Source organism: Ornithodoros turicata, unplaced genomic scaffold (genome assembly GCF_037126465.1).
Source record: "Ornithodoros turicata isolate Travis unplaced genomic scaffold, ASM3712646v1 ctg00000955.1, whole genome shotgun sequence".
In the NCBI taxonomy this organism is placed as follows: Eukaryota; Metazoa; Arthropoda; class Arachnida; order Ixodida; family Argasidae; genus Ornithodoros; species Ornithodoros turicata.
Genome location: NW_026999426.1, coordinates 436,317 through 454,152, shown reverse-complemented (window position 1 = coordinate 454,152; position 17,836 = coordinate 436,317). Strand labels below are relative to the sequence as shown.

Below are 17,836 nucleotides of genomic sequence, written 5' to 3'. Positions count from 1 at the left end.
CTCGTAATACCCTTCTGGAATTTCATATTTTGTTGTACGTGAGCGGTACATGATTAACGTAATTTTTTCTTCTGTATCCTCTTGATACTTCAATACTTTTACTGGTTGACCTTCATCCACTTCCGAAGATCCAATAATCTTTTCAGGAAAACCAAGCTTGGCAGAGAGAGCTAGGCTCAACTCAAGTCCGGTATTGAGTGGCAGTTGTAGCTCATAATGTCCAGTGACACGTAGAATCCTTGCTTGGCTTTTTAAATGTTTCGTTAGGAATTGTCGAATTGGTAAGATAATGTTTTCTCCTGCACGAAACTTAATTTGCTCTGTTGTGAGTGTAGGAGCAAAGAGACTAGTTTCAGATATAGCGTTAACAGTGTCGGTGACGTTCTTAATTGCAAACGGGACATTCACCTCTGTCAGGGCAACTTCCCACTTCCCATCTAAGTGCATGGGATGAGCAAGTTTAACTCTGAACTTACTCATCGTGTTATTAGGAAATACATCGGTGGAAGCGTTTGAGAGTAAATTGATGTAGAACTGGTCTGCCATTTTTTAGTGTTCTGACTAATCTCCGTTTGCATGCACCGTTTTTATAAGACTGAGGCGCGTGCCCAGTCTTAGTTAATTACATAGTAGGTGTGCATGCAACCTAATTATAATAAGAAGCGCGTGTTGCGTGTGCGAGGGACTTGCTGGAGGCTGGCTTACGATATGGGGGCTGGTGCCCACGTGGTTAATTCCTCAGATGACACAGTGAGGTCGGTATCACTCTGACGTGGTTTACTCCAACACAGTAGGGCGTGCACCTAATTATAATATTAAGAAAGGCATGTTGCAGGGATGGCTTACCAGATGGAGTCGTGAAAGTGGGCTGGTGCCCACGTGGTTAATTCCTCAGATGATACAGTGAGGTCGGTATCTGTGGGCTGGCGCTCACGTGGTTTAGCCCTAATTAACATTCGCAAGAGCGGGATGGGGCGGGGACGGGGGCGGTCTTGTTTGTTGATGCTAAATACGCTAGCTAGCGTATCTAGCAATTGTTTTGCTAGATAGGCACTGCTAGATACACTAGCTTTTCTGACTACTGGCTACATTGAGAATCTCGATCAATTGAATCGCATTGGAATTACGAGGTGAACCCATTAGGATCATGCCTTATTCTATGTATTTCCAGCAGAGCTTACGAGAAAAGGGTTGTAAGTGTGGTGCAATTAAAGAATGCAAAACGTGAAGAAGGAAACTACTTTTTTTTTCTTCACGTGCACTCATGTGCGCAGTCCTCTTTGGTCCTGCGGTGCTCCGCTTTCTGCGTGACACGGGTCTCCTGAGCTCCTTGTGAGTCCTGTGTGTCTCTCTCGACCCAGTGGGACAGTCACCACTGCGCTCTTCCGCTTTCTCCACGCTTCGAACCTTGTCAACGCCTTGTAATTGTGTGACAGTGTGTGTGTGACTTATCAGTTTTAGTTTTGTGTTCTTCCTTTCCTTATCTCCTTTGTTTTCCTTTTCTTTTCTTCTTTTCCCTTTCTTCCCTTTTCTTTCCCCATTTTCTCCTTTTTTCTTCCCCTTTTCTTTTCTCCTTTTCCTTTTCTTCCATTTTCGTTACCCCTATTTTTCCTTCTCTCTTCCCCTTTTCTTTTCTTCTTTTCCTTTTCTTTTCATCCCCTTTTCTTTCCTTCTTTCATTTTCCTTTTTTTTTGTTTGGAATAGCGAGCCGACCTTCGTCTGGCTGACCTTTCCTTTCTTTTTCTTAATATTTCCTCTCTCTTTGGAAGGTCGGTGTATAGACGCCCAGAACAGGGTTCTTCTTTCATGAACTTGTCAGCCACATGTCTTATACGTGCTACGACAATCGTTTCGTTTTAAGGTGCAATGGAATGGCCAAGACATATGGACGCGACGAGGGAGTCTGAAAACTCTGAGCCTTGGCCAGTTCGTCTATCATCAGTTCGGAGCCGTGGCAGACGGAACGTACTTCAACGCCACCCTCATGGAAATTCATATCACCTACACCGGTGGGGACAGCGGCGCAGTGTTCGATCACGTGAGCATGATCCACAGTCCTCTAATCCTAAGGTATAGGCTCTAGGGTTCCGAGTTTTCAATTTCAATTTATTGAATTACCACATTACATGGTGGGACAGCAAATCTAAAAGTTACCGGAAGTCACTTGACAAGGCTCTGCCGCCCAGCAGCATATGTGCACAGCACACAGCACTGCACGGCACAGCTGAAACGTATTAATTAAGCGGCGTGTGAGCCGAGATGAAAAAACAAAGAAAAAAGGCATCGAACAGCTTGTACGTCACGCGGGGCTCGTGTCTCTCGCCCGCGACTGCCGTTCTCCGACCGTCTTTTGTAAATTTTATTGCGCAGTGACAATACGCCACAGATCGGAAATATTTTGCGTGGTGACTCCTTGTGGACAGCTTCACAAATGAAGCAGGATTTCGAGTCACGTTAAATGTCACTTCCATGCTCCTTTAAAAAGCACGTACCCTCTCCTGCTCCACAATGAGAAGATGGTGGTTCGCGCTGCAGCGCGTGCAAGTTTGTTTTCAAAACATACTCTGCGCTCTTATCCTCCTGCATGCCTTAGAACAGGCTTGTCCCATGGAGGTTGTCAGAGTTGGGGTCTCTGTCAATAATTAACTTGAACAATTTCAGACAGCAGATTTCATGGCCTTCGGTTATTGGGCATACTACACTGAACTAATGCTGAGCGCAGGAGCCTACCTCACGTTCGAAGGCAAGGTCGAGACCGAGTAAGTCAATAGATAACTTAATTCAATCTCTCTTCTTTCATTTTGAGTTTGTCCTTTGTCTTTGTGTCTTTGTTGACTTGATTTTGTATTTGTCCTTACTTCTGTGTTCTTGCCTCTTGCCATCAATTTCTATGGAGTAAGTTAAGTTCGCACTACTCGCACGTCTGTTCACCTAGCCACACTGTATACGAACACGATGAATGTATTCAAACGGAACGGTCCGGAAACGACTGAATTTGCACCTAGACTGAAGTGCTGCTGTATCCGAGTCGAAGCTACCTGCCTATCACAAGGGTGATAAGCGATGCTCCGGGGTACTAAGTGGGTACGGTTGTAAGAATTATCCAGCTCGTGCAGAAACGGTCCCGTACCACCAGTGTCGCGGACTGAGGCACAATAGCAATATCGACTCGGAAGGCAGGCCGCGCTCTGCCGGGCATCGCTTATCAGGGCATAATGAACGACGACAAAGAACCCGCGGATTGCCGTCGAACCTGTCGATTATTATTAATTACGATTTGCATCGCGCGGTGCACGCTTGAACGCGGCCTCTATCCTGGACCTTAGGGTAGCCCCTGAGCCCCTTAGGTAGTTTGGGGTTGTGCAAGTGTCCCATAATAGCTTAGGGTGCCTTAAGGTGATCCCAGGACGGATTTCCAATCACGATGTTCAATCACTCGACATGCACAATCGATTACGAATTATACCCCTGTCACGCGGATACTTTCGATCCGCATTGAGCCAAAGCTCCTCGAGCTCAATGCGGATCCGGCGCTGCTACACGGACACGTTCGACCAGGATCGAACTCCAATCCTGCTTAATCCAATCCAGTTCGCTAAACGGGATTAAAATTCTCGAGTCGGATTGAAGACCGCCATTGGCATCCTCGAACCCAGCGAATTTGTTGTAGTCAACAAAACATTACGTTAATTTGCAAATGTTCCTATACAAGCCCATGGAATATTACGGTTACGGTTTTAGTCTAGGTATGACGGGCGACTGGGTTTGCTAATTTCTTGAATCTCCACCACTCTCGACACCGCGCCCCCCGTAAAGGCTTAGTAAACACCACAATGCGGAAGCAGTTGCTGTTATTGTCGACTTTTTAGGAACATATTTGTGAATCCCAGGGTACTGCCTCGCAGAGCCATTTATAGGGAGAGTTTGGCCATTCTCCAATCTTTTGCCGATTCGTGGATGGTGCCTTCCCCCCGTTCCCCGTAAAGGCTTAGTAAACACCAGAATGCGGAAGCGGTTGCTGTTATTGTCGACTTTTTAGGAACATATATGTCAATCCCAGGGTACTGCCTCGCAGAGCCATTTATAGGGAGAGTTTGGCCATTCTCCAATTTTTTGCCGCTTCGTGGATGGAGCCTTCCCCTCGTTCCCCGTAAAGGGTTAGCAAACACCACAATGCGGAAGCGGATGTCGTTAGTGTCGACTTTTTAGGATCATATTTGTCAATCCCAGGGTACTGCCTCGCAGAGCCATTTATAGGGAGACTTTTGGCCATTGTCCAATCTTTTGCCGCTTCGTGGATGGAGCCTTCCCCTCGTTCCCCGTAAAGGGTTAGCAAACACTACAATGCGGAAGCGGATGTGGTTATTGTCGACTTTTTAAGAACATATTTGTCAATCCCAGGGTACTGCCTCGCAGAGCCATTTATAGGGAGAGTTTGGCCATTCTCCGATCTTGTGCCGCTTCGTGGATGGAGCCTTCCCCTGTTCCCCATAAAGGGTTAGCCAACACCACAATGCGGAAGCGGATGTGGCTATTGTCGACTTTTTAGGAACATATTTGTCAATCCCAGGGTACTGCCTCGCAGAGCCATTTATAGGGAGAGTTTGGCCATTCTCCGATCTTGTGCCGCTTCGTGGATGGAGCCTTCCCCTGTTCCCCGTAAAGGGTTAGCCAACACCACAATGCGGAAGCGGATGTGGTTATTGTCGACTTTTTAGGAACATATTTGTCAATCCCAGGGTACTGCCTCGCAGAGCCATTTATAGGGAGAGTTTGGCCATTCTCCGATCTTTTGCCGCTTCGTGAATGGAGCCTTCTCCCCGTTCCCCGTAAAGGGTTAGCAAACACCACAATGCGGAAGCGGTTGCTGTTATTGTCGACTTTTTAGGAACATATTTGTCAATCCCAGGGTACTGCCTCGCAGAGCCATTTATATGGAGAGTTTGGCCATTGTCCAATCTTTTGCCGCTTCGTGGATGGAGCCTTCACCCCGTTCCCCGTAAAGGCTTAGTAAACCACAATGCGGAAGCGGTTGCTGTTATTGTCGACTTTTTAGGAACATTTTTGTCAATCCCAGGGTACTGCCTCGCAGAGCCATTTATAGGGAGAGTTTGGCCATTGTCCAATCTTTTGCCGCTTCGTGGATGGAGCCTTCCCCTCGTTCCCCGTAAAGGGTTAGCAAACACCACAATGCGGAAGCGGATGTCGTTATTGTCGACTTCTTAGGATCATATTTGTCAATCCCAGGGTACTGCCTCGCAGAGCCATTTATAGGGAGACTTTTGGCCATTCTCCGATCTTTTGCCGCTTCGTTGATTAAACCTTCCCCTGTTCCCCGTAAAGGGTTAGCAAACACCACAATGCGGAAGCGGATGTGGTTATTGTCGACTTTTTAAGAACATATTTGTCAATCCCAGGGTACTGCCTCGCAGAGCCATTTATAGGGAGAGTTTGGCCATTCTCCGATCTTGTGCCGCTTCGTGGATGGAGCCTTCCCCTGTTCCCCGTAAAGGGTTAGCCAACACCACAATGCGGAAGCGGATGTGGTTATTGTCGACTTTTTAGGAACATATTTGTCAATCCCAGGGTACTGCCTCGCAGAGCCATTTATAGGGAGAGTTTGGCCATTCTCCGATCTTTTGCCGCTCCGTGAATGGAGCCTTCTCCCCGTTCCCCGTAAAGGGTTAGCAAACACCACAATGCGGAAGCGGATGTGGTTATTGTCGACTTTTTAGGAACATACTTGTCAATCCCAGGGTACTGCCTCGCAGAGCCATTTATAGGGAGAGTTTGGCCATTCTCCGATCTTTTGCCGCTCCGTGAATGGAGCCTTCTCCCCGTTCCCCGTAAAGGGTTAGCAAACACCACAATGCGGAAGCGGATGTGGTTATTGTCGACTTTTTAGGAACATATTTGTCAATCCCAGGGTACTGCCTCGCAGAGCCATTTATAGGGAGAGTTTGGCCATTCTCCGATCTTTTGCCGCTTCGTGAATGGAGCCTTCTCCCCGTTCCCTGTAAAGGGTTAGCAAACACCACAATGCGGAAGCGGATGTGGTTGTTGTCGACTTTTTAGGAACATATTTGTCAATCCCAGGGTACTGCCTCGCAGAGCCATTTATAGGGAGAGTTTGGCCATTGTCCAATCTTTTGCCGCTTCGTGGATGGATCCTTCCCCTCGTTCCCCGTAAAGGGTTAGCAAACACCACAATGCGGAAGCGGATGTCGTTATTGTCGACTTCTTAGGATCATATTTGTCAATCCCAGGGTACTGCCTCGCAGAGCCATTTATAGGGAGAGTTTGGCCATTCTCCGATCTTTTGCCGCTTCGTGAATGGAGCCTTCTCCCCGTTCCCCGTAAAGGGTTAGCAAACACCACAATGCGGAAGCGGATGTGGTTATTGTCGACTTTTTAAGAACATATTTGTCAATCCCAGGGTACTGCCTCGCAGAGCCATTTATAGGGAGAGTTTGGCCATTCTCCGATCTTTTGCCGCTTCGTGAATGGAGCCTTCTCCCCGTTCCCCGTAAAGGGTTAGCAAACACCACAATGCGGAAGCGGATGTGGTTGTTGTCGACTTTTTAGGAACATATTTGTCAATCCCAGAGTACTGCCTCAGAGAGGGGAGAGTTAGGGAGAGTTTAGGGAGGAGTTTAGGGAGTTTAGTTAGGGAGTTAGCATAGGGAGAGTTTGGCCATTCTGCGATCTTTTGCCGCTTCGTGGATGGAGCCTTCCCCCCGTTCCACGTAAAGGGTTAGCAAACACCTCAATGCGGAAGCGGACGCGGTTATTCCCGACTTTTTGGTGTGGGAGAGATTTACTAAACGACGTTTTGAGGAACATATTTGTGAATCCCAGCGTACCGTCTCGGGGCTGTTAGCGCCGCCTGTTGACAAACCAACCTTTCAATACGCATTGGGTTCGACCATGTAGCAACGTCGCTCACCGAACGCTCTTGAGAAACTCGATGCGCATCGCGATGCCGGGGTATTTTACGACATGCTCAAACTAGTCCAACTTAAGATACAGGGTGTGTGCAGATAAAAGTCGATCCAGATTAGCGCACTTTAGGCTTTGACTGGTTTCAGGACGCACTTCCGTTGACGAACTGCAATACGAGTCGAGAAACAAATTATGGTAACTAAACTCCGTGCAACAATAGTGCGTTTTAGTTCATCGTACGTTGTCGCCTGCACGAGTACGCAAGGAGAGGCGTGGTGGCTCTGTGAAATGCGCGAGGCTCCCCTTTATGTCTGGCGCCTGCGCAGAACGATCAGCGCTATCCCTTATAGTACATAAAGTTGGTCGCGTACGATGCAGTAGAACTCACTTGAACAGCAACGCAAACATTGAACTATGTGCATTTCGAATGGGCAGTATAGATGTCCACATCTCTCGTGAGTTTGTTTGGTTGTGGGTTTTGAAGAGAGGCTCGCCAATTGCTGGAGGCCTGCTACTCCTATCGGAGAGAAGGAAGGGGAAAGGGGTGTGGGAAGGGATTGGGGAAGGGGAGAAGTGTTGTGAACGGGAGCAGGTATAAGGTCACCGACAGTGCACCAAACCGCAACGACGCCAACAGTGATGTGGGACCTAATTTTCGTGTCAACATCTATGGCACCCCTGGCGGTAGCTGAACGCAGCTGTGCTGAAACCGCCATGTTCCATTCGAAATGTGTGCATATAGCAGCTTTTCTGACCGTATATTTTTCGTTACCAAAAGTTAGGTTGCCACATCTTTTAAAATGCGACAGCACTTTTTAAAGGGGCGCTAAGGTGACTCCAATGTCTTTCCGCTGCGGTGCCTGTTGTGGAACGAAAAAAAAAAAGAAAACAAAAAGAACGGCGACGACCGCAGGTGACCGACGGAGTGCGCACTATGCCTCTGGAGCGCAGAGCCATTGATAGGAAGAGTTTGGCCACGCTCTGATGTTTTTTTCTTGCGTCAGAGTCGCCGTTGCACCGGCCACAAGGCCTGAATCGAAGAAGAATCCGCTTATCAGCCACCTGGTGCCCGCCATTTTGATACTGTTCGCCAGCTGGTTGACACCTTTGTTGTCGCACTGAATGCAATGTACAGGAATAACCGGCTTATGACCCACAGCCGCGCTGTGTTAAGGGGATGCTTTGTTGTAAAATTGAAAAAGTTCAAGGATGAAGGGCTTTCGATGTACGATGTACGCACGTGTCTTCCCTCCTTGCATCGTAGCCAACGATCAGCCATCAATATGTCGACAGCGTCCGTCTGACGACGGGGGAGGTCCCTTAGCGTGACGTCGCCTTGAGGCACTTCGAGTTCGAGTTCTTTTCTTCTTCGGAGGCTTGACGATTACGTCAAGCCTCCAGTGGCATGGCCATATTAACCAAGACCAATGGTACTTATGGCATGTTGGTAATAGGTGTGCCGCTCAGTGTGCATGGATGGACATTTTGATGTTTCCCAACGTGCAGACATGTGCATTTAGACAGATTCTGTGGTATCCATCCATGTGGAGAACCAGGAATCTAAAACTTGATGGACGTTCAGGAGTAGTGTTCGATCAGCTGATGATGTGCCTGTAAATGACCCAGTCGCCGGGAAAAAGGCGAACCATGGAGCTGACGCTATGTGAAATGGCCTTAATGTATATGAGAAATAATAAAGGCCCCATGACAGCGCCTGATATAACGGAAGATAAAGACTTCATAATAAATAATTGTTAACACGCGTAAATGCCTCCGTAAGGGAAGATAATTTGAAAACGACTGCATTAGATTGTCCGGAAGATTTAGTTGAGATAGTTTAGCGAGAAGTCTGATTGATGGGGGGACCTTATCGAATGCTTTTTTAAGTCGAGGAAGATAAGTCACTGCTCATATCCTGACCAAGATGGTAATGAAGGTCGTGTATGAACCATGCAAGATGAGTGGTACACGAAAAGCCTCGACGGAAGCCGTTTTGGAAAGGGAAGAAAAAATGTCGGAATTCTACAAAATCCGTATTGTTCGAAAAAGTTACGTGTTCTGATAGTTTGCATGAGTGATAGTACAGGGCTGTTGTTAAGCGGACTAGTTGTGGAACCACCTTTATGGAGAAGAATAACTTTAGTAATTCTCCAGGCCCTATACACCTCCCCTCTTGAGAGCGCCTCGTTGAAAATGTCTGTAGGGAAGTAACATGATATGAACTTCGTACTTTTTCGTATTTTTGTGTTCAGATCATCGGAACAGGATGCGACATCTTGAGAGAATCAATTAACTTTCACATGCCGTTGTAAGAAACAGTGAAATCCGACAGACAATGTAAATGAAGCAGTGGAATAGCAGGGATATTAGCAGGTTGATTATGAACGAAGTCGCCAATGAATGCATCGTTAAAAATATCAGCGCACTGATGATCGGGGACAGACGAGCCATTTGCATCACAAAGCCTGTTGTCGTTATGTTCCTTTCGTTTTACAAGACGCCAGCATTTACTTGGATTGCATGTAAGAATCGCCGGAAGTTCCTCGGAAAAGAACTCGTCTTTATGCAAAGAAAGTGCGCGCCCGTAGGTTATATTACGGGAAACGCACGAGATGTGTTGCTGTGGGTTGATGTTCATTGTAGCTCACGCGTCAGTTTTCCTAATGTGGGAACCGTTTTGGGTGTGAGGCCCCTAGCTGCGTGTCGTGTGCCAGGAGGCGGATGTATACCTGTGCATGGTGCAGGTATCGGCTGCGTTTCTCACGGAGGTTTGTATTCGTAGAATGTTAGGTGAGTGCGTGGTGAGCTTTGTCGGTACTTTGTCGAACACATTCTCTCAAAGGCGATGATACAATGAAAATTCAGCTCTCTTCGTTGGAGTTTGTCGTATGTTTGTCACGTCACCAAGCTTTTCTAATGCCTTTAAGGAAACGCACGATATTCTTGTGAGCTCCTTTTTCAGAAGTAATGTAACCTCGAGCAGCTGACGTTTGATGTTTTCTAGCGCCGAAGTCACCGTCAAGGATGGATATAGTGTCAGGTTCAGCCACACAGGAAAGACCGATTACCTGTGCATAATCATGAAGATCATGGAAGGGCGAACCCTGACCGGAGAGGCAGGGAAGCCTCCCACAAAAGTGGCGTACACCTCCTACAACATGGGGACAAGTGGCACGCCAGGTACATCGTACATCAACGTGAGCAAAAGCTTCCGACTCACAAACTGCTGTGCGGTAAGAGATTGTTTTATCCTGCGGACCGTTTGGTAATATAGATAAGATACAATGCGCATACAGATACATTTATTACGGTACTCTACTGCGGATTGTCTTTTTTTTTTTTTTCAAATACATCAATAGATATCTTCATATGGCCAACCATTGTGTCGGCCCGTTCGCGGCCTTTTAGGAAGCGCCACCGTCACGTGAAACGATACATAAAAAACGATAATACTCAAGGACAGCGAAACTAAAAGAGACAGACAACACGAGCAGTGATTGCCAAGCCAAATATTTAATTCCGTCAGAAGCTCGCTTCCGACTCCTACCTGGAATAGCAAGCGTCTGGTCTTCTTCTGGCTGACCTTTCCACTCATTTTCTTAATAAACATATTCCCCTCCCTACCCTCTTTCAAACTTCGTATCCGCAGCAGTCCCTTCTTAATCTAACCTTGTATGCTCGAACCGAAGCTTTTAAGGTGTTAGAGATGAAGTTTGAAAGGTGGTAGGGATTGCAGTCAGTAATCTGTTAAATAATCGGAAGGTGAGCGATGGAATCTCCTGCCTGCTTCCCTCACTGTCAAGGTCGCCTGGAACAACAAAGACTCTATTTTCTCCTTTTGGAAAATTTGATATAACAGTGAGTTTTAGTAGAGCGTTACGCAGTGAACGGAAGGAACGCTGTTCTCCACGTGAGCAAGAGCGCGTGCGCGGGAAAGGAAACTTGGCTTCCGCGTTTCACGTTCGAACGATCGGCTAATCTTTTTGCGTTCCGTCCTCTACGTTGTTTTCGTCGCACAAAACAACATGGCTGCCTGCAACACCTCCTCGACTGTGTCCGAAGTGAAGGCTACGAGACTGCGCTTCAGTACGAGGGACTACATCTTCTTAAAAGAAGCTGTATACCTTGTATACCATACGAAAACACAAACTTCTGGTCTCTGGATGCTGCCAGTCCGAGCGAGCAGCAGCGTCCGCCATAACGGCGAGTGATAGCGGTGAACTGACCGAGAGGGGGTGTCCGTTGTCCTTTCGCTTGCTGGTGGAACAACAAATTAATTTTCGAACGCAAAGAAAACAAAAACAGAGCATGAAAACGTAGTTTTATTAGGCAATTCGTTCAGAAACAGATGCCTAGACAACTTGCGAACGGTAGTTCATGTTATCGCCGTTGGATGGCAACACAGTTCTTACCGTACCGTTCGTAGCGTTGCCTGACGATCTGCTAAAACTCTTTTGCTATCCGTTTCACGGTCGAGAACTACGTACTCTGCGTTAGCGTTCCGTGCGTTCGTAACGGTCTACTAGAACTCTCTAATGCCATACCGAACAGGAAACAGCGTTGCCACTAGCACCACCACGTTTTAACGCGTGCGCGAAATGCCACAAAAAGGCCGCTTGTAGCAAGTCTTGAGAAAGGGGCGCCATTTTGAGTGAGTGATCGTGTGCTATCGACGTGTAAAGTGTCGTGCGAAGCAGGGATTTCCCTACCCCCCATGGGGCGTGTACACCCTCCCTGCATTTTTGCAACCCCCCCCCCCCCTGTAATTTCTCAGGAGACCTCACCCAGCTCGGCCACCAACACGTTCTGGTATGGAGTCCGGCGCAGCGAATTACATCCTGTACTGTCAAACTTGGGCTGTAGGGCCCCAGTCATGCAGATGCCAGTACCATGCATTTGTCCAGAATCATTCGAAAGTGACTGCTCAATGCATATATTGCGCACATATACGAGCAAAAATGCGTGCGGACACACAAACTCAATGTGGATCATCAAGAACCATTTGCGCCCAACTCAATCAAGCGAGGTATTCTGCTTTTTTCGTCCAAGGTTTTTCCCCTTGGCTGCTAGGTATTCATTGAGCTTCGTGAGACAAGGTGCCAGTCTTTTTCCTTTGTCGGTCGTGCGATTATGCATCTTAATGTTCAAATGCCGTTCATATTGCATCTGTATTCTACTGTACTCTGTTCTAACGTAATAACACTAAAACGGAAAAGCTGTGCAGTTATGCCACCATTGTGCCACGACTCGTTCTGTGTCTAAGAAAAATTCCTTAAGTGGAGCCTTCACCAAGCATAACCCCCCTCCCCTGAAAGCTCAGCACCCCCCCCCCCCACCCCCCAGCAGTGAATTTCTGGGGGAATCACTGGTGCGAAGTCATGGCTTGTGGCAGTGTGGCAGGGACCTGCCGGCGTCTTCCGAATGACCTCAGTCGGACTCCTCTGATGAGGCGTAATGTTTTCCTCAGATCACCGGATTCTATGGAGCGCCGTGACGCAAGACCGGACCGGACTGACCGTTGCCTACAGTAATGTGAGTTATCAGAACTAGCGCATTATCTCTGGTGAATGGACGGGCCCGCAGACCGTGACGTATAGTCTGAGCGGAATCCTATAGTACCAGTCTTCTATGATACACTGTAAACTGAAGAATACCCTTATGGGTGTAAATGGCTGGTCCTATAACCCACACCACTTTTTTCACGTATGGTCTGGAACACCCCTTTTTAGAGGGTGTAACCTGTGTAAAACACCATTTGAAAGGGTGCTTTTCCCTGGAAATGTCTTCTTTTGCACCCTCAAGGGCGTTCGAGGGCTCTTCTATCAATAAAGAACTTGCTCGAGGTCGCATAGCTCAGAGCGAGTTGTGCAGGCAACAACAACATCCGTTTCATCTCTCTATCTGTCCACGTGAGAACGCCACTCATAGTCGCAGTTGCTTCGCGGTGCTAATACGAAAGAAAAAAAAACAAGAAAAGTTTAATCTTCACAAATAACCGCGCGAGAGTCTACAGAAATGAAACGCCATGAAGATTCAAATTATTTGGTGATGCCAGGAGCAAGGCGGTTTGCGCAACCGCCGGGCTCGCTAGCAAAATCCTCCTATGAACCTAACGTTACGGTACAGAAAGAAAAGCCGCCAGGAGGACGTTGGTGACGCTGGACATTGGAGTCAGCTAGCGGGGCGGTAAAACGGGCACAGCTAGAGTAATATTGGGTTGTTATGGGCTGTTATGTTGAAGGGGGAAAAACGGCTATTTCTTCTTTCAGGGCATTTAAGCAGTTAGCAATACGTGTTAAAGGTTCATGCGAATTGTGGGTCAACAGCCCGGAGGGAAGATAGTGCCCGTACAGGCTTTTACGGCCGGAGTGAATGGCGGCTTTGTTAGAGTGTGGAGGGGATTACGCGAATGAAGTGATCTTTGCTCCAGACCGGTTACAGAAATGGGAGGTTCACGAACAAGGGGACGAAACGGGACAGCAGGCAGGAATTGACGAGCGTTCCGAAAGGCAAGGAGGTTAGTGATTACGTGGGGAAAATTCAAGGTCGAGCAAAGCGTTTTTTTTAAAGATAAGAAAAATAAGGCAAAGTCAGCAAAGCGGTTTTTGTAAAGATAAGATTTAAAAGATAAGGGCTCTGAATTCCTGGAGAGATGCCACGGTGGTGCATCAGAATTGCTCTCAGACTGCAGCGTGTAGGGTCTTCCCATTGACCGTCACAATCACGTGTCCGGTTCGTGGATTTAAATGAGTTGTCACTGGACTCTTATTCTGTCCTGAGTTACCCTTCGCTTTGGGATACCTCCGCCTGTCATTTCCAATTCCTGATCAAAGGCCATATACGCCGTATCCATGTAAATACTGGAACAGGGGCGGATTTAAGGTTGTGTCATGGGGGGCAGTCTGAAGGAAATTTCGTGCTTTGCGGCAGAGCATCATTCAGGATAAAGGGTTTTTACATAGGGAACACAACCGTATGGGGGACGGTCACCCCCCTTCCTCCCTCGCCCCTCCCCCTTTAAACCGCCCCTGTACTGGAACCTGTACGAACGCAAGCATGGCTGCTGATTTCGCGCCACTCTTTTCTCGCAGTTGCGAAGACTGGAAGGCAACTTATCCCACCCCGACCCACGGCAGCACACCACATCAAGGATGTGTTTCAAATAAACGTACACTATAGCAGTGCAGCGCCTGTTGTCACCTGATTTGAATTTAACCTTTTATTTCCGGGAAGCACTTGGAATTTGCACTCTTCAAATTTGAACACTGGCGTAACTGGGATGTAATCAGGGAGTGAATATCTCCACACACCCTTAAATACAGCTTAAGGATAAAAAAATAAAGTAACTGAGCATAACGGGTGCTTCGAGGGTGTTGTGGGTGTAAAGCACTTGCTTTTGCCTGGCGTCTGACGTGGTGTTTGGCCTAGTGTTTTTTAGTGTCTCGCCTGGCCAGCCTCGGGTACTCCATCTCTTTCGCAACACTACTCGGCACACCGTGCAGTGGTGTAACCGCGGCGATTCTTCACTACCTGGGTGATAGCGGTCTCCTCAGCAGCCTCTGACATGGTGTGTGGGACGGCGGAAGACCGCTAAATCCCAATCGTCTTACTTTTAACTACCGCAAGACTACGCACTAAAGAATCATTTCTTAAGGAATGCCAAGCCGTCATTCTGGCTGACCTTTCCTGGGAAAATAAATAATTCCCCCGTCCACTTTATTTGGTGGCCAACTCTGTGCATGGGTGTAAAAGGGGTGTAAGAAGGCAGAATGTTTGGGGAGTTCACGAAGCAAGGGTGGTGAAGGGGTGCTGAAGGGTGCAAGGGTGATGTGGCGCATGGTGAATCCCATAAGGTGCTTTCAATCACAGTTCGAGACAAAGAGTGAGATGGTGAAATCTCCGTACTTAATACTGTTACTGGAGCTGTCTACGAGCCCATTTCGCCTAAAAACAAACAAGAAAGCAGGACTAGCAGGACTTTCGTGCTTGGGAAGGATCATTGAAGGATAAAGGAGCGTCATCGGAACATGGACAGGTTTATGCTGAATTAGCTCTGTGTCTTCTGCATAATGCACATAAAACTTGCATTCCTCTCGCTCACAGACTAGCATGACATCCAGAGGCACTGACACATAAGAACACTATTAAAGAAATGTAACAAAATAATATATTGAGCATGTACCTCAGCCCATGTTCATAGCAACATTGTGTGCATCACACAATACCGCACCTCAGACTGTGCAAAGGGTTGCAAGATGAGTGCTTCAGATTGCAACCTACAAATATGATACAGTGCATGACGTGCGCGTCTTTTTTTGTCCGTTACTCCGCACACTCAACAAATCTGGCTCGTAGTGCGAAAATGCATCCGCGAGATATAATTATTGGCTGCGTGTTACAACGGAAGCGTGTAAGTGGCCGTCACAGCCTGTTGTTGTGAGCCTTCTAGGCAACATAATGATGTGGCAGTTTATCGAATATATACTGGTGATGTAACTCTGGCAAGTCACCTTCACATTCCTGCCACGTGCGCTCCGCCATTCCGTTTTCTAGTTTTTATGGAGACAAAGGTTGCTTCCTGCCCGTCATTATTCGTAATATGCAACCTGAGCAACTCAGGTTCATCTTCGGAAGGAAGCTTTCTTGCAGCCTTCTGCTGTCGGGGTCGCAGCTGAGGCCTGCTGCGTCAACAAATACATCTGGTAGGAGTTGGTTACGCTGGGCAAGTGACAATGCTATGCTTTTGAAAGTTTCCCTATTTCTTGCTGTTTATGAAGTATTGACAGTATTCATGCGTTCCCTCACACCTCGTCGACCACAATGAAACGAGGGGCCCCTGCTTGCATATGTACATTGGATATAGTGAAGGATGTAACGCATCTTCCATGGAACACTACCTCGTGGAAGCAACGTGCGTGGAAACAAATTCCTGTCTGAAGAACTGAATCCGGCGACAAAGGTACGGCACATGGTCAACAGAGATGTCGCTGCACATGATAAGGTCAACAACCTCTCTGAACAGGAGGTACAGCTTACCCACCTTTGTTGCCAGGGTGCACATGCTCTCACGAAAGATATACGCCTCAACAGACAAAATTGCGCTACCTTACAAGACTCGAGTGCTGAAGAGTAGCTCGTGACACAGTCTCCGGTTTGGTTTTGAGCCGCACGGGTCGTACGCAAAATTTTGCGTGCGGTCATCCAAAGTGTCAAGGGAGAAGTGTCCATCTTTAGTGAGTGTGGAAAGAACATGCTAAAGACGAAGGGTGTTACACATTCATTGATGTCGTGCATGAGTGGACTCGAAGCCTTCAAATGTGGCGGGGCGTGGCCACTTCGCTCCATATAACGACGACGCTGGAGGGCTTTGCAGCATGTTAACGGGGCAGCTAGAGTCACCCGGGGAACCTAACCTAACCTAACCGAACCTAACCTAACCTAACCTAACCCTAACCTAACCTAACCTAACCTAAACGTAACCTAAACCTAACCTAAACTTAACCTTAACCTAACATAACCTAAAGCTAACCTAACCTAAACCTAACTTAACCTAACCCTAACCTAACCTAACCCTAACCTGACCCCAACCTAACCCTAAACCTAACCCTAAACCTAACCCTAACCTAACCCTAACCTAACCTAACCTATCCCTAACCTAAACCTAACCTAATCTAAACCTAACCTAAATCTAACCTAAACCTAACCTAAACCTAAGCTAGACCTAACCTAACAGTACAGAAGGAAAAACCTAACCCTAACCTAACCCTGACCTACCCTAACCCTAAACTTAACCCTAAACCTAACCTAACCTAAACCTAAACCTAACCTAAACCTAACCTAACCTTAACCTAACCTAACCGAAACCTAACCTAACCTAACCTTAGCCTAGCCTAACCTAACCTTAGCCTAACCTAACCTAACCTTAACCTAACCTAACCTAACGGTACAGAAGGAAAAGCTGCCAGGAGGACAGTGGAGACGCTGGACATTGGAGTCAGCTAGCGGGACAGTAAATAGGCACAGCTAGAGTAATATTCGGTTGTTATGGGCTGTTATGTTGAAGGGAGAAAACGGCTATTCTTTATTTCAAGGTATTTAAGAGTAGTAAGTACTGACCACGCTTATCCGGAAACGCTACAAGGCTTCTGGACGCCATTAATTAGCAATTAGAGCTAATTGGGACCCCCCACATTAATCAGCATCATCCAATGAGTCATCACACTAATTGGGGAGCGTCTAACTAGTGTCCAGACCACCCTGTGCGTTTCCGGATAAACGTGGTCATAAAAAATAAAAAAATAGATAGAGATAGAGTGGAGAGAAGGAGTTTAGTTGAAGATCAACGACGCCATCTTGAAGGAAGCGGTCCGGAAAGGCCGGTGACCGTCGCTGGGCGACGGAGCACAGAGGCAGGTTGCAAAGCATTGCAGCTATGACCACCAGTTCCGGACATCCTGTGACGTCAGCTGTGACGTCATCACGGCATGTCTGGGCAAGTTAGGACAGCTCTGGGCATGCAAGGAGAAAAACACTTGTAATACAGGGGCTGGGAAAGCAAGAGTATGCAAACCATCAATAGCTAACAAGAAAAAACAATTAGTTACACAACAAATCACCTCACCACAGTAGGAGCGCAGAACCATGCGACTGCTCCATCCGAGAGGCAGGCAGAAACTGACTCGTAATGGTTTTTTTCTCCTGTATAAAGCCCCACAGCTGCACCCCCTAGCGGTTACTTCCTCAACTAATCCCACAACAAAATTATTAAGAATCAGGCCAGCGCTACTCCCGGTCCCAAGGCAGAAGATGATAGAAAATGGCGGGAATGCCCGGACAACAGCAACCAGCACCCGACGTGCACGGGCACGAAAATCGCAAACAAAGCGGGAACAAA

General features: G+C 47.4%; 1 protein-coding gene across 1 annotated transcript in view; it reads left to right on the top strand.

Moving 5' to 3' along the window:
- The window catches only part of LOC135375914 (uncharacterized), a 34,059-nt gene extending 19,936 nt beyond the window's left edge, over positions 1-14,123 (top strand). The window contains exons 4-8 of the mRNA XM_064608551.1: positions 1,862-2,038; positions 2,662-2,759; positions 9,947-10,175; positions 12,410-12,474; positions 14,034-14,123. Of these exons, the coding sequence (XP_064464621.1) occupies positions 1,862-2,038; positions 2,662-2,759; positions 9,947-10,175; positions 12,410-12,436 (531 nt within the window). The 3' untranslated portion in view covers positions 12,437-12,474; positions 14,034-14,123. The remainder of the gene's footprint in view (positions 1-1,861; positions 2,039-2,661; positions 2,760-9,946; positions 10,176-12,409; positions 12,475-14,033) is intronic.
- The last annotated feature ends 3,713 nt before the right edge of the window (positions 14,124-17,836 follow it).